The sequence below is a fragment of the Equus quagga genome, chromosome 14 (genome assembly GCF_021613505.1).
Source record: "Equus quagga isolate Etosha38 chromosome 14, UCLA_HA_Equagga_1.0, whole genome shotgun sequence".
NCBI classification, from domain to species: domain Eukaryota; kingdom Metazoa; phylum Chordata; class Mammalia; order Perissodactyla; family Equidae; genus Equus; species Equus quagga.
This window is the reverse complement of record NC_060280.1, coordinates 32,262,160-32,286,191: the sequence shown is the minus strand read 5'-3', so window position 1 is coordinate 32,286,191 and position 24,032 is coordinate 32,262,160. Positions and strand designations below refer to the sequence as shown.

The 24,032-nt window shown below is 51.6% G+C and overlaps 2 protein-coding genes across 2 annotated transcripts in view; one reads left to right on the top strand and one right to left on the bottom strand.

Moving 5' to 3' along the window:
* USP35 (ubiquitin specific peptidase 35) overlaps window positions 1-8,798 on the bottom strand; it is a 39,369-nt gene extending 30,571 nt beyond the window's left edge. The window contains exons 1-3 of the mRNA XM_046684845.1: window positions 8,646-8,798; window positions 1,682-2,364; window positions 533-665 (exon numbers count right to left, since the gene is read on the bottom strand). Coding sequence (XP_046540801.1) covers window positions 533-665; window positions 1,682-2,354 — 806 coding nt within the window. The 5' untranslated portion in view covers window positions 2,355-2,364; window positions 8,646-8,798. The remainder of the gene's footprint in view (window positions 1-532; window positions 666-1,681; window positions 2,365-8,645) is intronic.
* Window positions 8,799-9,133: 335 nt separating this feature from the next.
* On the top strand, window positions 9,134-23,676 carry KCTD21 (potassium channel tetramerization domain containing 21). The gene is made up of 2 exons (XM_046638605.1): window positions 9,134-9,227; window positions 21,953-23,676. The coding sequence occupies exon 2, from the start codon at window positions 21,980-21,982 to the stop codon at window positions 22,760-22,762; it is 783 nt and encodes a 260-aa protein (XP_046494561.1). The 5' UTR covers window positions 9,134-9,227; window positions 21,953-21,979; the 3' UTR covers window positions 22,763-23,676.
* The last annotated feature ends 356 nt before the right edge of the window (window positions 23,677-24,032 follow it).

Below are 24,032 nucleotides of genomic sequence, written 5' to 3'. Positions count from 1 at the left end.
GGGTTCTGCAGAGCCCAAGGCCTGCAGGCAGGAGGGTAGGCGGCCTATTCTGGGATCTCTGGACGGACGGCTGTGGCTAGATCACAGGTGCAATGACGTTCAGTGAGGGGAGGGATGCGCAAGAGCTCTGTGAGCCGAAAAGCACCCAAACTCCATCTATCATACTTGCCAAACTCAGAAAGCACTTCATAAAGTACTTTCACCTTCTAATGTGATCCCACAAAAGCCTGACAACTTCTTATACCACCTCTGCTGGTACGGAGCGGGAAACTGAGGCTCAGAGACTTCACTGACTTGTCCAGGGTCACACAGCTGGTACCCAGCCTGAGATATCACTAGGGCAAGACACAAATATAGTCATCACTCTGTGTCCCACAACCAGCCCTGGGCCAGGCAGAGCAGGGCCCAAGAAAGAGTGGATGAATGAACAAGCGTGGGCCCTCTGACACTAAATTTAGCCCAGAGACCCTACCGAGTGGGAGGGGCATCTGGGACGGAGAAAGACCTGACTACCACCAGGCCCTCAGCCCACCTGCTGATGGCAGTCAGCATCTGGGAGTCCGACACACTGTCATCATTGCTGAGGTTCCGAACGACGCCATCCATAAGTTCCAATGGCAGGTGCTGGACCACACTGGCCAGGGCGCTGGATGGAGGCTCCTCCTCTGGAACAGGAGGCTGGGCTAAGCTTAGCAGGGCAGGTGGGCCCCTCACCTCCCCCATCATCCCATGCCCTCATGCTGCCAAGGAACTAGGCTGGGCCTCTGCCAAAAGAATGTCGGAGCCAGTCCTTGCCTTCAACAGCATCACTGCCTGATCCCATCTTAGCTCGTTCACTCAACAAACCTTCACTGGCACTGCTTTGGGTCTAGTCCTGTGCTAGGCACAGAGAAAAGCACTCACCCCCAACTGTGCGTGTACGCGCAAGGCCTTTAGAAGGGGTAACAGTGGAGCTGGCAAGAACAGGTAGGAGGGCTATGTAACTTGGGGGGAGGGAGGACATTCCCGGTGGAACCACACAGACAAAGGCCTAGAGGTGAGAAAGAACATTTAGTTATCAAAACTTATTGTCCAACTGTATTAAGGATCCACCTCCTTACACAGCAGGCCTTGGTTCCTCCTCCTGCCAGATGTATTCCCTTCCTTTCCCTTGAACGGCTCTGTGATCAGGGAAAGCACAGATCTTATCTCAGTCATTTGCATTATAGTTCAAGTTCCACAGATGTCAATGGAGGGCCACGATTTTACATTTCAGAGTTGACATGTACAGGCTCCATCGCGTCTCCAGACGTTGGTCTCTGCCTGCCCAGAGCACCTTGCAGGCTTCCCGGCGCTGCCCAGCTCCCAAGAGCTGACTCAAAAGTCACCACTTCTATGAAACCCACCTGATCCAAAGGGCATGATGACCTCCCCTTCCTGTTGTCTCGCTCAGCCCCCCTGGTCCTCCTTCTGGCCAGACTGACCCGGGTCTGCTCCTCCCTGTGTGCCCAGCACCCACCACAGGATAGGACCCACAGTAGGAGCTGAGGGTAGACCTGCTAACTAAATGAAGGAACATCGCACTCCCCACCTGTGCATTAGCCCCTTGCACACACACGCCACATCACTACACGAGCACGCCAAGCAGAAGCATCTGCCCAGGCGCACATGCAGGCCCCCCGGCGCGCACGCGCACACGCACCTGTGCAGGAGATGACCGCGAAGAGCTCCTTGAGGCAGGGCAGGATGGCGGCGGGCTGCGCACGCCACAGCTGCGCCAAGAGCCCGCTCACCTGCTGGGCCTGCTCCAGGAACTCCACGGCGCCCTCTTCGCCCTCAGCCGGGCAGCGGAAGCGGCCGAGGCACCGCACCAGCTGCTGGCAGAAGAGCAGGCGGTGCGGGCCTTCGGGGACGCAGCGCGGGTGCCGCGCCAGCAGCCGCGCCACCTGCGCGCAGGCCGCGGGCCCCGGGCGTTCGCACACGGTGCGCAACAGCTCGCGCCGCAGAACCGCCAGCACCTCGTCGGCCGCGGGCCCCTCGGGCATGAGCTGCAGGCCGAGCTGCACACAGGCGAGGGCGCGCACGCCCGGCGGGCCGGCGCCCCCCTGCAGCAGGCGCAGCACGCGGCGCGCGCTGAAGAACTCGGCGAAGACGTCGGGGTGGTGGCGGCCCGCCACGTGCAGCAGCTGGCAGCCCACGCGGCGCGGCAGCTCGTCGGCGCCGGTCACGTAGAGGCGCGCGCCCAGCGCCAGCAGCGCCAGGCACTGCTCCCGCTCCAGCGGCTGCCGCGCCGCCTCCAGCACGCGCCGCACCAGCCCCTGCTTCACGCTCGCCGGGTACGACGACGTCACCACCGCCTCCAGGATCTTGTCCATGGCGGCCGCGCTGCGGAAACAGGGAGCAGGGTCACACTCCGCCCAAGCCCAGATGCGCCTGTGGTCCCCTGCGTGCTGAGGCTGGGGGCGAGCAACACAACCTTTCCGGGCCTCCGTTTTCTCATCAGTGAAATGGGGCAAGCGTACCTACCTCACTGGGAGGCACCGTGATGAAGCAAAGCACAAGGCCTGGTATATAAGTCGTCCCAGTGAGTTGCAGTTATTGCTGATGAGCGCCTTTAATGGCACAGAGGCAGCATCTGAGCCTTCCTCCCACCCCTTTGCCCTTCTCTCCCCAGGCCTCCCTGGTGACTCATCCAGTCTTGGGGCAGGTAGGAGCTGGATCTAGAAGCTGCTGTCCAGAGTCCTGGCCTAATCATGTCCTATGGCAGAGATGAGATGGAGAACACCGCACACCACCACACCTCCAGGGAGGGAGGGCTTAGGGCCTCCAGGGAAGGCCAACAGGGCGTCCTGACATCCCTCGCACACTTTATTCTGCCCCCGACCAACTTCTTGCTCTTTCTCAGATGACCTACACCTTTCCAAGACTCCACCTCTTCGTGTATCCTGTGCCTTTTGCCCGAAACATCCTATCTCCCAAGACCTCCACCATCACACACTCATACGACAGGCAAACTCCCTTTTTTCTTCAAAGCCCAACTCAAACACCCTGTCCTCAATGAGAACATGCCTCACCCTCTATTCCTACAGCCACCTGTGGCCTCTTCCTCTGTTACAGCTGACATGGTGCCTGGGTCATATGGATCCAGCTCCCCTCCACTGAAGCAGAGCATCTTGTCTCTGTGCTCTGGCCTTGCACATCCAGGGCCCTGCCTGCTTCCCCAGCCTCAGCCCACCCTAGCCCCTCACTCTTGGCTCACTATGTTCTCCCTGCCACTAGGCCCTTTGCATGTGCTCTTCCCTCCTCCCCGCTAGGCACACCCTGCAGACTTCAGCTCAAACTCACTTCCTCAAGGAAGCCTTGCCCAGCCTCCCTGTCTGTGTCAAACACCCCTGTTAACAGTCTCAGAGCATCCTGTCCTCCTTTACAGCACTTACGATTTCGTGATTGGGGTCAGCCTCCTCCACGATACTATACAGGTTCCTGAGGGCAGGAGCCATGTTGGGTTTTTTGTTTTGTTTTCGGTGAGGAAGATTGGCCCTGAGCTAACATCTGTCGCCAATCTTCCTCTATTTGCTTGTGGGATGCCACCACAGCATGGCTTGATGAGCAGTACGTAGGTCCACTCCCAGGATCCAAACCCACGAACCCTGGGCTGTTGAAGCAGAGCGTGCTGAACTTAACCACTATGCCACTGGGCCAGCCACCCATGTCAGGTTTTGTTCACCATGGTATCCCCAGCACCTAGCCCAGTGCCTGGCACACAGCAGGCATTTGCTGAGTGAGCAAATGCAGAATACAGTGTGAATTACTGCTACCTTATTCCTCTGAGCCACAATAACCCTCCCTCTGCCCTTCCCCTCCCTGTGGGCTGTTTCCTGGAAGCCTTCGTCCCAGGCTGACCCCCTTTGACTCCTGATTCTCATGCTGGTTCACAGAGGCACAGCTGGCTCTCAATATCCAACTTTCAGCTCCTAGAAGCCAGGGCCATTTCTTTGTACAATCCCACTCTAGCGAGGACCCCATATAAGGCTCAGCATACAGTAGGTGTTTAACTGGTTGGCTCAGTAAAAACGACTCTATTCTTGAGATCTGGACTTGGTGTGAAGACAGCTAGACATTTCCTAGACGGGGGGCCAGAAACTTTTATTCATAACTACAGATATTGTGGGACCCGAACTATGTGCCAGGCTCTATGGACGTTCCCTTCTCCATTCTAGCTCTTGGCCAAGACCAAACCGCCATTACTGCCTGTGCTGCCAATGCAATGGGCCCATTTGTATAAGCCTCTCTCCTCTCACCAGGCTGTGAGCTCCTCAGGGCAGGGATTGGGGCTCATTTCTCAGTGGCTGGCTTCTCCCATGCCAGTCACTGCAGACTGAGTGCCTCTGAAGAGATGACTGTGGGGGTAGCCAGGGGACAGACCAGTAGTTTCCAAAGGCTGGCCGGGCTGCCTCAGAATCACCGGGGCACTCGGGGCAAGTTCATACACCCAGGGCCCACTCCAAACCTCCTGATCAGTGCCTTAGCCTCTGTTTTTTTCACTCTGAATGAGATTCATCTGGGATGCATCTGCTGCCCATCCGGGTTACTCACACTCTCTGAGCCTCTGTTTCCACCCTGCAGGGTTGTTGTGAAGACAACTAGAGTCTTCAGCATGACGTGGGGCACACGGAATTGCTCAGAAAACATCAGTCCCCTTAGCTTTAGAAGCAAAGTCCTTGCCCTTAAGAGCTTCCAGTCTGGCGGGGGAGGCAGACATGTTGGTAAAGCATGCCAACACAAGGCGCAACTTCAAAAGGCCTTTAAAAGTGTCTTTAAAAACTGTTCTCCCTCTAGCCCGGGTCCTCTCTTTCCTAGGCAGTGCATGTGACAAGGCAGTGGCTGTGACCAACCTCCCTTGCAGACCATCACCCCAACGCCTACCCCTGCCCTCCAGACTAGTGGATTTAAAATGCTTTCAACCCAGGATGCCAAGAAATTCTGGTATTCGGGCAGCCAAGGAGAAACCCTAATCGATGAGCGGTTGACATTCATGTGTGGAGGAAGAGGACAGGGGGCAGGCAGAAATGGAGTTCCGAGGCGAGGGAAGCCTCTAGAAATGAAAAGAAAACCAGACTAGGAATGAGGACTCCTGCACTCGAGTGTGACCTTGAGCAAATCTTATCCTTGTTCTGCAACTCATCATGTGACCTTGAGCAAATCACATCATGAGACTCTTTTCTGTAAAATGGGGATAAATGATATCAGGTTGAACCACGAGTGATGGATCAGATGTTGGCAACCTCCTGTTGTTCTAGCTGACATCTGCCACATGAGTGGTTTGTGCCGGCAGCGGGAGCTCCGTCAGTGGAGCCATTCCATGAGGGCTCTGATCTCCGAGGCCAGCCCTGCAGCCTCTGTGCAGTCCTTGGCCTGGCCCCTCCAGGCAAGCCCTGCCTGCTGCCCCCGACTCCCACGCAGGCAGTCTGAGGTCAGCTGTCACCATGGTCACCAACAAACCCACTCGATAATGTCTTGGATACATTCATGCAAAAGGGGTTTATAGAGGCTTGGACCTCACCTGACCCCCCCACAGGCCAGGGAAGGGAGGCAGGACAAGACCTGCCATCCCTATGGCATGACTGCAAAAGCCGAGGATCAGCGAGGGAGAGGGGCAGGGCCCTGGTGGGGCGGGATCAGAACCTGCCCTCCGCCTCCCTGGGGAGGAAGAGCAGACCGCCAGCATTCCTCAGGGGAGGCTGGATTACCCCTTTCGGCTCTGGACAAGAAGACGGCCTGTCGGGGCTGGCTCTGACCCAAGAAACAGCTGCCCCAAGCCCAATGCAGCAGCAAATGGCAGCCCTATCCTCCCCCAGAGGAGCCTGCATTGAAAGCAGGAGACCCAGGTTCTCTACTTCAGAATCACCAGGTGACCTTGGCTGAGTCTCTGCTGGGCTACTCAGCCTTCTCACCTGGAAAATGGGGACCATTCTGGCCTAACTACGGATAGGGTTGGGACAAGGTATAAAGAAGATAAGGGCTAGGGCAGTCATAAGTCTATTCTTGGGCCATCGGGCACTAAGGAGCGAAACAGACACTGTCAGAGAAGGAGACAGGGAGATATACACTCCTGACCTAGCTAATTCTACAAGAAATTTCATCCATTAGCCCTCACCACCAACTCAGCATGTCCACTCTCTCCCGCTGAACTCCAGCCCCACCCAAGATCAGCTCCTCTCTTTGCTTCTTGCCTGGACTAGTGCAGTAGCCTCCTAATCAATCTCCTATTCTCCTCCTTAATCCATCTGCCAATAGAGGCATGTATCCTGCAGGAGAATAGAGCCCAGAATCTAGCCCAGTCAGCACCCCCAACGGTGGCCACGGCAACAAAGTTGGTGCTCCTTCACCTCTCTGAGCCTCTGAACCCCAAAACAGGAGATGACCACTTGCCCACCACTTGGCCTTTCCCAGCCAAAGCTGCTGCTCCTCCACAAGCCCTTGGCTTATACCTCTCATGCTGGCATTCCAGCCGGAGAGTCCCAGCAACACCCAGCCCGCTCTGAGCACAAAGTAAGCACACAGGAACATCATGGCCCCTCCCCTGGAAGGCCCAGATCCCTTTATCTGTCCCTCTCAAATGACCCTCCACATTTCTGCTGTGTATTGATAGGTCTCTGTTCCTGCATGGTGCAGCCTGACTCATCTCCATCATCCCCAAAGCACCGCGTGTGTTTGTGTACAATGCCCTGCCCCGCCCTGGGCCCCAACTCAAGCTTCCTCATCCCTCCCTTGTCTCTCTGACCCACGCCAAACATGGTCAGAGTAATCCCAGTAGATGATAAACCCCACCCTGCCATGCCCCTGCTCAGAACTCTCAAGCTCCTCAACCGCTTCAGGATAAGGTCCAAACCCCTGTGCCTGACATTCAAGCCCTTTCTGTGACACCTGGCTGATGCGGGGCAGGGGTGGAGGATGAACCTGACAAATGCTGTTCAGTAATGGATCTACAGGAATCTGGGCAGTGGGACTTTTTGGTGATGTTCTCTCTGCTGAGAAAGTGCTTGTCTGTCTTCTCTCCTGGAAAATTCTGACTCATCCTCCAATGCCCAGGTCACATGCCCCCTCCTCTGGGAAGCATTTCCTAGTCCCCTCTGCAGCCCAAGCCTCTGAGTTCTGGCTTCCAAGATCCTCTCTTCCCTTCTGTCATCCCTTGGCAGTGTCGCTGGATTCTCTGTCTAGCTCCCCCAGCAGGATGGGGTCTCCTTTGGTAGGAAGCAGGTCCAATCCCCCTGTCTGGGCCCAGTGCCTAGCACAGGACCAGGCATAGAGGTGAAGGAGTGCCAAGTGACTGATAAGAGGCATGTGACAGCAAGATGAGATAAAACCAACGATATAACCAGAAAAGCACCGGCCTAACCCCTGGGCCAGTGACTGGCCCCTCGTCTGCTCAGGTCTGCTCCTGCATATCCATATCCCTGAGACTGTTAAGCATCAGCCAAGAAAGCCCCTACAGAGGTCAGTGGATGGGACTGAGTGAAGCTTTAGCCCTTCTAGAAATGACTCAAACAAGAAAAATAAACAAAAAATAAAACACTGTCCCTGGTTAACCATCAGGTCAAGAGCTTGCAGAATCTCATGGGACAGGGGAGGGGGCTTCAAGAACGTCTCACTCAACGTCTCCCTACCCCAGAGCACAGCAGCCCCTCCAAGCCCCAGCTCAGCATCTAAGGGTTGAGGAGGCCATTTCCTCTCCTCTCTGACCCTCCCACCCAGTCGTCTTCCTTTGATTCCCCTGGGCGTCAGAGCTGCCTTGGGGGCACCAGGCTGTCCCTGTCGACACCCGGAAGGGCCCTCCCTCCCTGGCACCCCAGGTGTGGGCAGCAGCGTCTCTCTGGGTATTTTTTAACTGAACTTCTACCCAAGGCAGCCCTGGGAAGGGGCCCCTCCCCCCACTACTGGGAGGCCCTCCTCTGGGCCACCAACCTGTCTCCTGGAAAGAAAGGAAAAAAGGGTTTTACTGGTTAAAAGCAACTGCTATTTTACTGAAGAGGAATGGAAGGAGAGAAGGGAAGCGGGTGGGAGCATCTATTCCCTTCTCAGGAACCCACCACACTCACCTATCCCCGTCCGGGGGGCCTCCCCTCATAAATCTCTGATGGCCGTGTCCCCACCCCCACCCCAGGCTTTCTGGAAGGGCTGGCACTAGGCTAACCCAGGGGGTCTCACGTTCGCAAGGGCTCTTGTAGGGGGAGTACCCGGCGGGGATGCTGAGAGAGCAGAAGCCCACTCTAAGCAGTGGAGGCCTCTTGGCCCTCCAGTTTGTGCCCCAGCTTGGCGCCACGTCTCCCTCCAGTTATACCAGTGCACCTGCGCTCAGCCCAGGCTGGGGCTGCAGACCCCACGAAAGGCTGGCGAGCTTCATGGTACTGGGCGCGGGTGCCGTCAACCCTGAGGGAGGTAGAGACGGGATCACCTCGATACACAATTGATGAAGAAGGAGGCTGAGGCCCAGAGAGGGACAGCTACTCGCCCAAGGTCACACAGCGAGGCCCAGGATGCACCCAGACCTCCCGCCTCTCAGCCCCAGGCTCTCAAAGCCCTACGCGTGCCTTCGGGGCTCTCGAACCGCCAGGGTGCAGACACTCCCTCCCCTCAACCCGCACACACGCCCCCAGCCCCCTTACCTCTGGGACCCCAGTGGCCCCCGCCTCAGAGCCGGCTCCTGGGCGGGGCGCTCAGGCCCAGCAGGACTAGACTGGGCCAGGCTAGGTCAGGGCGGGTCCTCTGCCCACCCCCGAGTGGGGACGCCCTCCGCCAAGTCCCAGACTGCAGGGATGCTGCTTCCACTGCAAGTCCAACCTCCCCGCCCCGCTCTGCACAAGCCTGTACCCAGGCAGCCCGACTCAGCGGTGCGGCCGCCGGGCTGCGGGACGAAGCGGGGGGAGGGGCGCGGTGCGGGAAACGGGGCGGAGCCGGAGCGGGGGCCACCCCGCGAACCCCCACTCACGCCGCGTCCCCTTTAAGGCCAGCCGGCCTGAGCGCTGGCGGGGGCGGGGCACTGGACGGCTCACCGCAATGCCTCCTGGGAGACGGAGTTCGCACCAGGCGCGCCGAGCAGCAAAGAGCCCAAGGAGAACTACAAGTCCCGGAGCACAGCACGCAGGCCCCGGGCCGCCACGCCCCTGGGCTGGGCTTCGGCCCTCCGCCCCCCTCGCAAAGCTGCGCTGGCCGCCCGCGGAGGGGAGGCTGCAGAGCGAGGGCAGGAGGTGCGTGCCGTGGGGCCGGGGGCTCGGGGCGTAGGGACAGCCGGTGAGGGGACGCGTGCCCATTTGAGCACCTGTCCTACCGTGAGAGGTCATCTAGCCTTCCCTAGCCTCGCCAGTCTCATCTGTGCAATGGGAATGGCAATGTCGGTATCTGCGGGGGAGGGGGCGCATATTGGGGAGAGAGGGCGGAGCTGGTGGAAGCAGCCGAGATGGATGGTGATGATAGGAAAAGCCCGGATCAGGAGGGTCGAGACTGTGGGAGGGATCTCTGGTGGGTGGGGCAAGGAGGGGCGGAGTCTCTAGGTGAGACCGAGAGCCCGTGTGAGGTCGGAGAGGGGTTCTCCAGGGCTGGGGAGCCGGTGCTGAGAAAGCCGATGAAGTCTGGGTTGGACTGGGTGGAATGGGCCAAAAAGCATTAGGAAAGGACCCCTCCTAGCCCTGGGAAACCCAGTGTCGGCAGCGCTGATACGGTTTGGGCAAGGGGTGGCCAAGTGAGCAAACACCTGGGAATGCACAGAACACCTTCCTTTCCTTGTGACTAGAAATAAAGAGCCCATCCCTTAAACTTACTGCGTCACACACATGAACTCATTCAGCCCTCACACCCTGTAAAGATATCACCGTATCTGTTTACAGGTGAGGAATATGAGGCTCAGAGAAGTGAAGTGAATTTCCCAAAACCACCCGGGACTCCTTACTCCGAAAACCCTGCTTTTTTTCCTGCCTCCAGGAAGGCAGAGGTTTAGTCGGGAGTGGATGGCAAGGAAGAAACAAAACTTTCCGTGTCCTGCCCTTTGCAGGTTGTGTGGCAGGACCAGCTTCTAAACCCTTCTAAAGGCCAACTTGTAAGGCAACCCTCCTAAGGTTATTGTGAGGATGAAATGAGGAGGTGGATTTGAAAGCCCTTTGTTTATAAATCATAATTGTTGTGAGGAGCAGGAAGGCCATAAGAAAGAGAGTGGTTGAAATGGGGTGCTTGTGCCAGAAGAAAACCACAAGATGAAGCCTGAGAGTGAGCTGAGAGGATGAAGGAAAGTTCTGGAAGAGAATGGGGGATGGTGGTGGTGGTTGGGAGTGGGCACCAGGTGAGAGAATACTTTGCTGTGCACGTCGGGGAGTCGGGTTGCTGGGTCAGTGGCTTCCCTCCTCCAGCCCACCTTTGCCTATCATGTGCCCTGCTGGGGCATGTGTTTTGTCACCTGAGTCTAGGAAGCACCTTTTCCCCCTACAGTGAGGGTTGTGGGGGTAATGGAGCAGCCTGTGGACTTATAGGTATGACCTGGGCAAAACAGAGCTAACAGTACAGCTGTTGGGAGTGGGGAGGCCAGGAAGGGGACGTGAAGGGCAGTGCTCCATATGGTCCCCAGGGCTGTGAGCCAGAGTCTTTGATCCTGGAGGGCTGAGTGAGGAGGGATAGTCTCATCCCATTTACTGGAAGACACTCCTCAGTCTGAGCATTGTCATCCTTAAAATTTACCCAGCTGTCTTCTATCCGTCTCTTACACAGTGGGAGTTCTTATATTTACTTCCAAGTGGTCATCTGGGCCTTAGATTCCAAACTGAAAATTCAAAAGAGTGTTTCAAAATAAAAAGTTTTTAAAATTCAGAGAGAGACGCTGGCCCTTTGGCCGAGTGGTTAAAGTTCTGTGCATTCCGCTTTGGCGGCCTGGGCTTCACAGGTTCGGACTTTGTGGACCTACTCCGCTCATCATCCATGCTGTGGAGGCGTCCCACATACAAAGTAGAGGAAGACTGGCACAGATGTTAGCTCAAGGCTAATCTTCTTTAAGCAAAAAGGGGAGAATTGGCAACAGATGTTAGCTCAGGGCTAATCTTCCTCAAGCAAAAAGGGGAGAATTGGCAACGGATGTTAGTTCAGGGCTAATCTTCCTCAAGCAAAATGGGGAGGATTGGCAACAGATGTTAGCTCAGGGCTAATCTTCCTCACACGCACAACCCCTAAAAAATTCAGGACAGAGTGATAAACCTCCCTGTTGGTAGATGACAGTTTGAGGTGAGGAAAGTGGCTCTGACTAAACATGGGAAGAAATTTCTTTCCCTTCCTCTACTCTCCCTGCTTCTAGGGGGGGTAACACAGAGGGGAGATCCCAGCCCCAACAGGGTGGCCAGGCACCCATCTACTTAAGTACAGGGGCCTTGGTAAGGGGTGAAAAGAAAATGCTCTGGAGATGCAGAGGAGGAAGGAATGAATTCCAGCTGTGGGGCCTGGCAGATGAATGAGGTTTTCCTTCGCAGTGCAGACAGATATCAAATTGCAGGAAGAGGAGAAGGCCTGGCCTGGTAGAGTAGAGATAATAATAGTATCTAGTTCATCTTTGAGATTAATATGCATAAAGTGCTTAGCACAGTAGTAACTGCTCAGTAAGTGTCAGCCATTATTATTACTGCTGTTGGTATGATCAATATGCATAAAGTGCTTAGCACAGTAGTAACTGCTCAGTAAGTGTCAGCCATTATTATTACTGCTGTTGGTATGATCACCATCGGCCTAGGACTACAGCACTAGTAAGTGGCAGAGCCTGATTCAAACACAGGCCCAGGTAATGCCAAAGCCTGAGCACTTGCCTCTCCCTGACAAAGCCCCCTCCAGTTCTTTCTGCCCATCCCTCTCCCTTGTGAGGCCCAGAAGTGGCCCCTCTTTGTGAGCATTCTGGGTGAGCCGTGACGGGACTTTCTTCTGTGATAGCAGAGACCCTGGGTTCGGGAGGAGGCAGGGGAAGCAAGGCGTGAGCAGCCATCTTCTCCCAGTCTGGATCCCAGCAGAGGCAGGCAGACCTAGCGTTGTGGTTTCTACGGGTGAGACCCGTCAGGATTAAATTCTGACTCCCCCACCAGCTGTGGCTGCTTTACCGTAGCCCCGGTTGGCTTCCTTATCCTCCAAAGCATGGCAACAGCTGGAGAGGAAAATGATGAGATTTTAATGCTTCTTAGTAGTAGTCGTAACAAATCTACCACTTACTGAATCTGGTTATTTATTGGGCACTCTGACTGGAACTTCCCATCTGTAGTCCTACAAGGGAAGTCTTCTTTTCTTCCTCCCTCTTTCAAAATGAAAATGCTTTTAGAATTTTCAGGCCTACAGAAAAGTTCAAAGAACAGCCTTTCACCTAGATGGACCAATTCACACATTGCTGATTTTGCTTTTATACACACACACACACACTTTTTTTGCTAAGCTATTTAAAAGTTACAGACACCTTGGGGCTGGCCCCGTGGCCCAGTGGTTAAGTTCGCGCGCTCCACTGCAGGCGGCCCAGTGTTTCGTCAGTTCAAATCCTGGGCCCAGACATGGCACTGTTCATCAAACCACGCTGAGGCAGCGTCCCACATGCCACAGCTAGAAGGACCCACAACGAAGAATATACAACTACGTACCGGGGGGCTTTGGGGAGAAAAAAGTAAAATCTTTTAAAAAAAAAAAAAAGTTACATCTTGACACTTGACCCCTAATTGACCCCTAAATTCTTCAGCAGGTATCTCCTCGTTATAACATTCTCTTATATAACCATAATATCATTATCATACCTAAGAAAATAAGCAAGAAGTCAACATTATCTAATAAACAGTTGATATTCAGATTTCCCCAACGGCCAAAAAATATCTTCTGTAGGTTTGTTTTTCATCAGATGCAGTCAAGATTCATGCATTGCATTTAGTTCTATCTCTTTAAGCAATTCATTTTATCTCGAGTGAGCCTCCTCCACCTGTTTAAATTTGTTTGATTATTTTATCAATGATTAGATTTAGTTCAGGTTTTGATTTTTTTCACGGCAATGTTGTAGACTTCTTATTGTATCACACATATAATAGCAGGGTGGTACTATCTCCATGAATGCTAAATTTGATTATTGGTTAAAATCATGACAGCTTGATCTCTTCATATCAGGGTAAAATTTTCCCCCTTGAAATTAATAGGTAGTCTGTGGAGCGATTCTTTGAGGAATTGTGTGTTCCTGGTAACCTTTCACTCCACGTCCACTGATGATTTGCAACACAGAGGGTTGCAAAATGGTAATTTTCTAATTATGCCATTCTTTCTATATTTATTAGCTGGCATTCATTGTTGTAGAATAACTCTTGCCTGTGTGTGTGTGCAGTTTGTGTGTCTTTCTCACTCCCTCTCCTCTCCCTCTCTTTTTCTTTTTGGAGTAACTTAGACCCATGATTTCTTTTAAATTTGATGTGTTATAACCCATTATCATCACTAATCTTTTTTGGTACTAAGATTGTCCCAAATTTGGCCGATGAGAGTCCGTTTAAGCCTGCTCCTGTGTTCTTTCGTTTTTTTATTGAGATTATCATTGACATATAACATTGTATTAGTTTTAGGTGCACAACATAGTGATTTGATGCATGTATATATTGCAAAATGATCACAGTGTGTTTAGTTAACATCCATCACCACACACAGTTACCAAAAAAAAATTTTTCTTTTTGGTGAGAACTGTTAAGATCTCTGTTCTTTTGACATGACCTCATTAAACTTTGATTGCTTCTTTGCTGTCTGGCAAGAGATGTTCCAGGCTCACCTTGAACTATTCCTGTCAAAGTCCTGGAATCATCAATTTCTCCAGGAAACCCTAGTTTCTTTTTGTAGGAGATCACATTTAGAAACCAAGATCTGGAATCAGGCATGATCATTGCTGCTGGGGTATCATTTCCAGGCTCTTTGAATGAGCAGAGGTAAGAAATGATGGATGGGCAGATGGATGGATGGATGGATAGATAGATAATTATCATTGCTTAGTAGATTCATTGTCGTTTCAAAAACTGGTCCTCCCTGTGTAAAAACAGTAGATTGCACGGAATGTAGTTTCTTTCTGGAAGCTCAGTGGGCATCAATGTAGGAAATTACACAGAAAGAGCCCATGCCTATTTGAGGGCTCCGTGAGTGTACAGGCTGTTGACTGGGGCCTCTGTGGCTGGCTTCAGTCTCTTGCTCAAGACCCGGCTTAGGAAAGACCCCAGGCTGCCTCCAAAGACCTGTCCAAACTCAGAAGCTCCCAGAAGCCATGACCCAGAGGTCAAGAATGCACTGGAAGCCCTGGGCCAGGGACTCATCCTCTTTGAGTTTGTGAAATAAAGATAATGTGATCTGTCCTGCCAGGGTCCCAGAATTGTTGTAAGGATCAGTATATATTTATTTTTTGAAATTGCTAACCAATCTTTTCAACACATGTATTACCAAAATCCCTTCTCTTTTTCGTTGTTTTAATATCACAGCTTGAAATGTTGTTGCTTTATAATCCAATTTAATACATTACACTAAGATAACTACTCTTTTTCAAATATTCTGGCAGGTTATCACTAATCAGTTTTTTCAAACTAAGATTTTAATCTTTTGACAAAATACTATTGGGATTTGAACTAGGATAGCATAACAACTGTAATTAATTTTAGAAGAACAACTTTAAGATATTTCGTCTCCCTCTCAGAAGATTACAAGTCTCCGTTTATTCAATTCTATTTATGCTTCTTCATAAAATGTCTTGTGTTTCTGGAGGGGTACAGGTTTTGCAGAGAGACCTCACTTGGAATTCTAGTTCTGCTACCTCTAGCTGTGTGCTCTATGCTTCAGTTTTAGAATCCTAAAAATTGGGAGGATAACCGTACCAACCTCACAGTGTGGTATTTCAGTGAAACAGTCTACAGGAAAATGCCTCATGTAGCTTGGGGCGTGTCCTCGGTGCTCAGGAAATGTTGATTCTCTGCGTCCTGATCTGGATGTAGGTCAGAATCAGATTGAGAGGGCAGGTGTGGGAGTACCTGGCAAGAGGGAGGAGGGGGACAAGTGACAGCCCTCTCCAAGGGCCTTGGCTGCTGAATGCCCAAAGACGAGTGTCATCATTCAGAGCACAGACTTTGCTGTCAGACAGGCCTGGCCTTGAATCCTGGCCCTGCCACTGCTTTGGGCCTCAGGTTCTCATTGGTAGAGTGGGGATACTGCTTTCCTCCTACGGGGCTTAGATGAGCTCACAATGTAACGCATCTAGCACAGGTGTCAGTAATTACTCACAGTAAGTACTATCGAGCATTGGCTGTGGCCCTCATGAGGCCCGCAGGACTGTGGGTGCCAGGACAGAATTAAAAGTAAGATTCTCCAGAGTGAGGTTTTGGCTGCCCATCCTTATAGGACATCTCATCTCAACGAAGTCTGTTTTCTGTATCACAATTGGTTGTTGCAACCAGGTAATTTTCAGGCCCCAGACTGGAATTGCCTCTCACATGGTACCAGGCTGGGCCTTAAGACTCCCTCTCGTTTGGGCCACAGACCTGTTTCAGGGAAGAGAGAATTCCAGCCACAACTCCAAATTCCCAGGCCCCCTGGCCTTCCCTGCCCAGTGAGCTGGTCCAGGGATAGGCATGGCATGATTTCCTGGTTTGTCACCAGTGGTTTTCTCAGAGAGGGAGGTGGGGCTTATCTTTCTTTTTTTCTTTCTTTTTTTTTTTTTTTTTTTTCAAGTCGAGAGGCAGATTTCAAAAGTCTGCTGCTTAAGAAAATTTACTTGTTCAGACACAGTGGTGGGTTTCTTTTCTCTCCCACTGCCTGGTTCAGTTTGTGTTCCCATTCATCTTTTCTCATGTGACTTTTAAAAACCTGGCTTTTTGTGTGTTGCTGCTTTGTCGTTAGACATCATGAGTCGCTATCGAAATAGAAGGGTTGAGACCTCTCAGTGGCCTTACCCTGTGTCAGCTGTAGAGGGGCACTGGGCCATCCTGGGCTCCTGTCCCCATGTCCTCAGATGTGAATGGGCAGTGCACCAGGCCGGCAGTGGACGAGCTACCAAAGGACCCTACTCGAGTCTGGTCTGGACAGAGAATAAGCCAGTGTGATCTCTCACTCATGTGGGGACCCCTTGGTGGGAAGGCAAAATGATCAGAGCTATTGGACTCCTACAGACCCAAGTTCAGACCCCAGCTTCTCCACTGACTCTTAACCTTTCTGAGCCTCAGTTTCCTCATCTGTAAAATGGAGATAATAATAGTATCCATCTCTCAGGGTGCTTATGAAGACAAGGAATGAGAGAATGCATGTAAAACATTTAGCACAATAGTATCATTCTCTGTACTTTTCTGTATGGTTTTATTAAAAATAAAATGCCACCAAGTGTTACGTGAAGCCCCTCACCTTGCAGAAACAAGAAGTGTGTGCTCAGCAAGTAGTGGCTGTTGGTTTGCCAAGCAAGCTGCGGAGCGGTGTTTTAAAAGGCTGCTTCAGGGATTCTCGAATTTGGTGGAGCTATTACAGCCTTTTGTTGCTGTTACAGCTCTTAGCAGCCTGTGCACTGGGCATTCTGCTCTCTCGCTGTGTGTCCTGGGCAAGTCACCAGTCCTTCTGAGTCTCAGGGTCCCATCTGCCAAACAGGAAGAATGATGCCTACCTTTTAGGACTGCTGTAAGAATTAAAAGGGCTCATGAGTGGAAAGGCCTTGGATATAGTAAAATGCTCAGTAAGTGGTCGTTCCTTCCCTCTCACCCCCAGTGCCGCTGGCACCCACCGTGTGCTGGGCAGTGAATATGCAGGAACACGAGACGTGTCATTGCTCTCGGGATCACAAACTGGGCAGTGCTTTTCAAAAACAGTTTTTATCACAACCCACAGTATGAAGATACACTTTATTTCACAATCCAGTTCATACACACTGTACACACACACACACATAATCAACTGAAACAAAACTTTCAAACAAAAATATAACTGGTCACAACCCACTGGATTGATTTCGTGACACAATCATAATCACGATGTTGATTTTTCAGTTTATGAAGGCATAATTGACATACAGTCAAATTCGCCTTTTAGGTGTAAGTTATATGAATTTTTATAATCCATACAGTCATTTGACCACCACATCAAGGCATAGACTTTTTCCGTCACTCCAGAATATTCCCTCATGCCTCTTTGCAGCCAGTCTTCTCCCCAGCCCAGCCCCTAGCAATCACTGATCTGACTTCTGTCTCTATAGTTTTGCCTTTTCCAGAATGTTATGTAAATAGGATCACACACCGTGTAACCCTTTGAGGCTGGCTGCTTTCACTGAACATAATGCTTTTGAGATTCTTCTATGCTGTGTGTGTGTCAGTAGCTAGTTCCTTTATATTGCTGAGTCATGTTCCATTGTATGGATGTACCACAGTTTGTTTATCTATTTACATTTTAGTTTCCAGGCTTGGGCAATTAGGAATAAAGCTGCTGTAATCATTCACCTACAGGTTTTTGCATGGATGTATGTCTTTATTTCTCTGGGATAAATTACTAGGAGTTATTTCTTGCTGGGGATTGCTAGGTCATGCTGAAACTGTATGCCAGACTGCTTTCCACCGTGGTTGTACCATTTTGCATCCTCACCAGCAATGTATGAGAGTCTCCGTTGTTCTGTATACTCACTAGCATTTGGTATTGTCAGATTTTTATTTGAGCCATTTTAATAGGTAGATAGTAATATCCAGTTGTGGTTTTCACTGTCATGTCCCTAAGAACTAATGATGTTGAACATCCTTCCACATGAGTATTTATGATCACTATATCTTCTTTGGTGAAATGTTTGTTCAGATCTTGTGCCCAATATTTCTTTGGGTTGTCTGTTTACTTCTTAGGGAGTTTTGAGCGTTCTTTATATATTCTGGTTAACAATCCTTTATCAGATATGTATTTTGCAAATATTTTCTCCCAGTCTGTGTCTTATTTTCATTTTCTTCACAGTGTCCTTTGAAGAGGGGAAGTTTTTCATTTGGATGAAGTCTAGTCAGTCAGTCATTTTATGGTTTATTCCTTTTGGTTCCTATCCAAGAAATCTTTGCCTAATCCAAAGTCACATAAATTTTCTCCTTGAAGTTTTCGTAGTTTTAAAAAGATTTTACATTTAGGTCTGTGATCTATTATGAGTTAATTTTTTGTGTATGGTGCAAGATATGGGTCAAGGTTCTTTTTCTGCATATGGATGTGCAGTGATCTGCATCTTGATAAAGCCAGGAAGGAGGGCCGTGTGCAAAGCAGATCATAGCATGACCACTCCGTGGGCACTGCCAGGGAGGTCTCTGCAAGGGACCAGGAAGGCCCAAGAGGAGAGCCGTGAACCTGGTGGAGATTTGGGGACAGTCTTACAGAGGCCGTGACAGATAGGCAGGGCCTTAAAGGTTGACAGCAGAGAAAGTGGACAAGGGTGGTCTAAGGACAGCAAAGGCAGGACAGGTACCAGTGTGAGAGTGTGTGCGGTGGTGTTTGGAGGGCCAGAGCTTAGTGTGGGAGGGGCAGGGTTAGAGGTGAGAGGGGACAAGCAAGGCGGTTTGGGCAGGCAGTAGTGCTTCGGGAAGCTCAGTCTGCCGACTAAAGTGGAAGGTGGACAGAAGGAAGGCGGGGAGCCAAGTGAGGATGTAGGGGAGATGAGGCCAGAGCTCCAGGAGTAGCTATGGAGATGGGCTCAAGGAGACAAAGTCTAGAAGAATTTTAGGGATGAGGAGTCAGGGCTGCCTCCCGGGTCTTGGGCTCAGGCAGTTGGGTGGGTGTGAAGAGTTCACAGCAGGTTCAGGGAAAGAGGAATTCTGTGTTAGGCTTCTGGTACCCATGAGATATCCAGGTTGAGATGTCCAAGAGGCAGCCAGGTACACACTGGGGGCTGTCGCTCAGTGATGTTAGTTCATCCCCCCGACCACAAGCCCCCCGCCACACTCATGAAGCTCCTCAGCCCCCGAGAGGTGCCAGTTCCTGCCCCCTTGTGTCATTGTGCCTTTCACAATGGGGTCTGTGCATTTGTGACGATGGACACAATGGTGCTGCCCCTAGAACATAGCACCTGGAGGACTGAGCTCTGTGACTCTTGGGCATGGGGCAAATACCACCAAGAGCACCCTAGACTGGGGGTCCGGAGACCTGCCTTCTAACCAGCCTCCACCCCGGCTGACCCTGCAGCTCTCTCTGCTGCTCTCCTCAGACGAAAGACCAGGAGCCGTGCAGCTGGGGAGCAAGGGGCAGGAAGGCAGGTGCTCTGCTGCTTTTGCAAGCAGAGAAATAGGAGTTTGGGTGCCCACGCAAGGGCTCTCAGGTATGCCTGTCGCTCCTGTCTCCCCCACCCCCACTGCCTTGAGCTCTTCAGCACTAACTTCCGGAGGAGATAAAGACGTCTGTGGCCCACAGAACCCCCAGGAAAGACAGCCCCGCCTCTCCAACGCCTGAGCCTGCTCTTTCCGTGGAGCTGAGCCACTTCACCGAGCCTGGGCCTTAAATCAAGGAGAAAGAGACTGAAAACTAGAATATGCAAATTACTGTCTAGAAAGAAAAGGAAATTCTGGAATGAGGAAGGGGTGGCCCACTCCTGGGTCCAGCTCCTGCCTGGGCCCTCTGGAGAGAGAACTGGCCAGACTCAGCCCTGAGGCCGAGCACCTTCCCCATCAGCGGCCCCGTTTCCTCGGGCCCCTTTCCCCACCCCTCTCTCTTGGACCTCCCCACTGTCTCGCAGCCCATCTGCTCCAGGCTTCTGCTCACGATTTTGTAACTTCATCATGGGCTTGTTTCTCTTCAGACCTTCCAGATGGTTAATGCCTTTCTGCAATATTAAAGTGCGCCATCAGACGGAGAAGGAATCATGAGGGGACCCCTCCCCTCCAGAGAGTTGGGTGGTGCAGCTGAGCATGTCCTCCATCCACCCAGCATGGCCTCCATCCTCTGGGGAGCGTTTCCACGTAGGCAGCCTCCTCAGGAAGCAGACGTGTGGTGAGAAGCACTCTGGCCTGCTCGCCACCCTTGCTGGGTGACTTGGAGAAGTCCATCCTCACACCTCTGTTTTCCCATCTGGACAGTAATAATGCCAGGATTCACTCATTACCAAGTCCCCCAGCTCTTGGTACATGTCCCTTGTCACTGCACCCTTACTGCCTCTTGTCTCGATCTCCCCCACCAGTCTGAGCTCCTCGAGGGCAGCACTGGGGCCGACTCTTCTCTGCGCCCCCACACCCAACATCAGGAAAAGATTGCTGAATCCATTCCACAGGTTGGCTCTTAGGACAGTATCGTGTTGGAAGCTGAGAGCGTACCTCCCCTGCTGTCTAGAACCTTAAAGAGAAGTTAGGCTCCAAGACTTCCAGTTGAAACTGACTCATCAGCCATAGACACTGGAGGCTGTGAGATCAGTGGGGGAATTGGGGGAGAGGGGAGGCTTTGTTAAGGAACGGATAAAGAGCCCTTAGGAAGGGTGCTCAGTGGCAGAGTCCCACACTTGCACTGACCTCGAAGCAAGTTTCAGAGGAGGCTGGAGAGCCATCATGGTGGGAAAGGGCAGGCCACCAAGAGCATCTTCATGGCAAGGCAAGTTGTTACAGGAGGATGAGTGTCCAGAAAAAGGAGTCATTGAGAGTCTAGAGGGCCGAGTGACCCATTGTGGGCCTGGGAGATAGATGGAAATGGCACTAATCACAGCCATTTGTGGCAAATTCTTTGAGATAGAAAAGTAATTAAATTCAGAAGCAATATTGGTACAACAAAAGGAGCACTGGGCTTAGAGTCATAAATCTCAGAGCATTTAAGTACTTGGAGTGTACCCAGTCTTTGGCAAGAAAGCATTTACACGTTTTTCTCTCTCATACTAAGGGACCTGGGTTTGAATCCCGGCAGGGCCGTTGACCTCTCTGAGTACAGGGGATGAATCCCGGCAGTTTTCCTCATCTGCACCATAAGGCTGAATGGTGGTACTGTCTGTGTCAAAAGCTATGCATGCCCATTATGTAAGCAGACATATGTAAGAGCGGGTAACACAGCAGTCAGTCCAGGCACATTGTCTTTCCTTCCTTAGTCCAGTGGTTCTCTGTCCTAACTGAATATTTAGAATCAGGAGCCGGCCCTGTAGCCGAGTGGTCAAATTTGCACACTCTGCTTCAGCAGCCCAGGGTTTCACTGGTTCAGATCTCGGGCGCGGACATGGCAGTGCTCATCAAGCCATGCTGAGGTGGCGTCCCACATAGCAGAACTAGAAGGGCTTACAACTAGAATATACAAATATGTACTGGGGGCTTTGGGGAGAAGAGAAAAAAAAATAGAATCACCGAGGGTGCTTTTTAGAAACACCAATGCTTGGGCCACATTTGAGACCAAATAAAACAACCTCTGGAGGGTGGGACCCAGGCTTCATTTGCTCTTTTTTTTTTTTCTTATTGTTCAACTCCCTAGTGAAACTAATATGCTTTACACAGTGTGGCAGTTGTCAGCCATCTATTTATTCATCAAGTATTAATTCATTTCAACCCCAAGGACTGTAGGCTTGATCTACCATAAGGATTTAAGAACTGTGACTACCCAGATGTTAGGGACTGAATGTTTGTGTCCCCCAGAATTCATATGTTGAAACCCTCACCTCTAATGCGGTGGTATAAGGAGGTAGGACCTTAGGGAGATGCTTAGGTCATGAGGGTAGAGCCCTCATGAACAGGATTAGTGCCGTTATAAAAGAGACTCCAGAGAGCTTTCTTGCCCCTTCTGCCGTGTGAGGACACAGTGAGATGATGGCCCTTACCAGACACCAAATCTGCCCACACCTTGACCTTGAACTTCCCAGCCTCCAGAACTAAGTAAATGAGAACTAAATAAGTAAGTGAGAAATAAATGTGTGTTACTTAAGCCACTGAGTCTATGGCATTGTGTTATACCAGCTCAGCAGACCAAGATATCAGATATGATCAGGTAATGGTCATTTCTCACCTTTTTCCTTCTCTAGGTACTTCCCAGCACCCAGCCTCCTGCCATGTCTGACCCCATCACGCTGAACGTCGGGGGGAAGCTCTACACAACCTCCCTGGCAACCTTGACCAGCTTCCCTGACTCCATGCTGGGCGCCATGTTCAGTGGGAAGATGCCCACCAAAAGGGACAGCCAAGGCAACTGCTTCATTGACCGTGACGGCAAAGTATTCCGCTATATCCTCAACTTCCTGCGGACCTCCCACCTGGACTTGCCTGAGGACTTCCAGGAGATGGGCCTGCTCCGCAGGGAGGCCGACTTCTACCAGGTGCAGCCCCTGATTGAGGCCCTGCAGGAGAAGGAGGTGGAGCTCTCCAAGGCCGAGAAGAATGCCATGCTCAACATCACTCTGAACCAGCGTGTGCAGACGGTCCACTTCACCGTGCGTGAGGCACCCCAGATCTACAGCCTCTCCTCCTCCAGCATGGAGGTCTTCAACGCCAACATCTTCAGCACCTCTTGCCTCTTCCTCAAGCTCCTCGGCTCCAAGCTCTTCTACTGCTCCAATGGCAATCTCTCCTCCATCACCAGCCACTTGCAGGACCCCAACCACCTGACTCTGGACTGGGTGGCCAATGTGGAGGGCCTGCCAGAGGAGGAGTACACCAAGCAGAACCTCAAGAGGCTCTGGGTGGTGCCAGCCAACAAGCAGATCAACAGCTTCCAGGTCTTTGTGGAGGAGGTGCTGAAAATCGCTCTGAGTGATGGCTTCTGCATCGATTCTTCTCACCCACACGCTCTGGATTTTATGAACAATAAGATTATTCGATTAATACGGTACAGGTAAAAGGACCCAAGCCACATTGGAGGGGGGCTCCCAAGAAGCTCCATGTCGGCCAAGACCGTGGAGAGTGTCTCGCTGATGGTGTGAGGCAGGGCACTATACTAATCTGTATTAATCACGTAACAGGACTTGATTCCCTCATGATGCAGTCCACCTATAGGAATCCATGTGTCCTCTCAACAGAGCCACCTTTTTTATTGCCATTTTGAGCTGGAGATGGGCAGTTTGTTAGGACAAGTAAAGTCTGCTGATGTGTCCTAAAGGAGGTCACAGGAGGACTTTTTGGCTGGACAAAGGAGCAGTGGTTTTGTCATGGGCTCCATCTCTGTACCACTAGGCACTGCCTCACTTAGCCATCCGTGAAAAGAACCCCTGGTGGAGGGGATGGGGTGAGAACAAGAGCCTCCCCTCAGTTTCCCAGGACAGAAAGTACCCAGAGATTCCCATCCCGCCTGCTCCTCCGTCCAAGGATGCCGCCGGGACCTTGGACTTGTTTGCCCAGGGGTGACCATGTCTGTCTGGCTTGGAACTGCAGTGTGTTCTCAGAGCTGTGTTTCTGGAGAGATCTGAGCTGTGGCATGGCCTAGAAGAGTGAACCTCCAGGCAAGGTTCAGAAGATGGGGATATCTCTCTTGACTAGGCCAAATCTAGGCATTTGGGGATTTCTGGCTTCAGAAACAGGTCACTGTCCCTGCGAAGGTTTGAAAATCTGGAGCCAGTGCAATGAAAGGCACTTCATAATGTGGCCTGTTACCTGACTCTTGTAATCCTTTCCCCAAGAATTTGAAGTGTCATTGAAACAGGTCATTTTAAAGAAATAGCCTATGGACTCTCAGGGTTGGAAAATCGATTCAGTGGTTGCCTCGTCCTCCCCCCGCCCCAGCACACCCTAGCGCATTTGGGGCTGCGCCCCCCCCCCCCCCCCAGTATCTCCAAGCAATCACCTATTTCTGCTTGCATACCTCCAGTGATGGAAAGCTCCTCATCCCCAAGGCAGCCCCTGCCGGTGCCAGCCCCTGCCAGTGCTGGCTGTTAAAAGTGCTTCCTTATATTGAGCCAAAATCTGTCCTTCCACTCCCATTTCCTTGTCTTGGTTCTAGACATTCCTCCTCACCCAAATATGTATTTTCTCTTTCAAAATACAGACGGTCCCCAAGTTAACGACGGTTCGACTTAAGATTTTTCAGCCTTACCATGGTGCCAAAGTGATATGCATTCAGTAGAAACTGTACTTTGAGTTTTAAATTTTGATCTTTTTCCCAGGCTAGCGATA

Bases quoted from the DNA above. Each gene is read 5' to 3' on its own strand.
- KCTD21 (XM_046638605.1), top strand. From the start codon at position 21,980: ATGTCTGACCCCATCACGCTGAACGTCGGGGGGAAGCTCTACACAACC.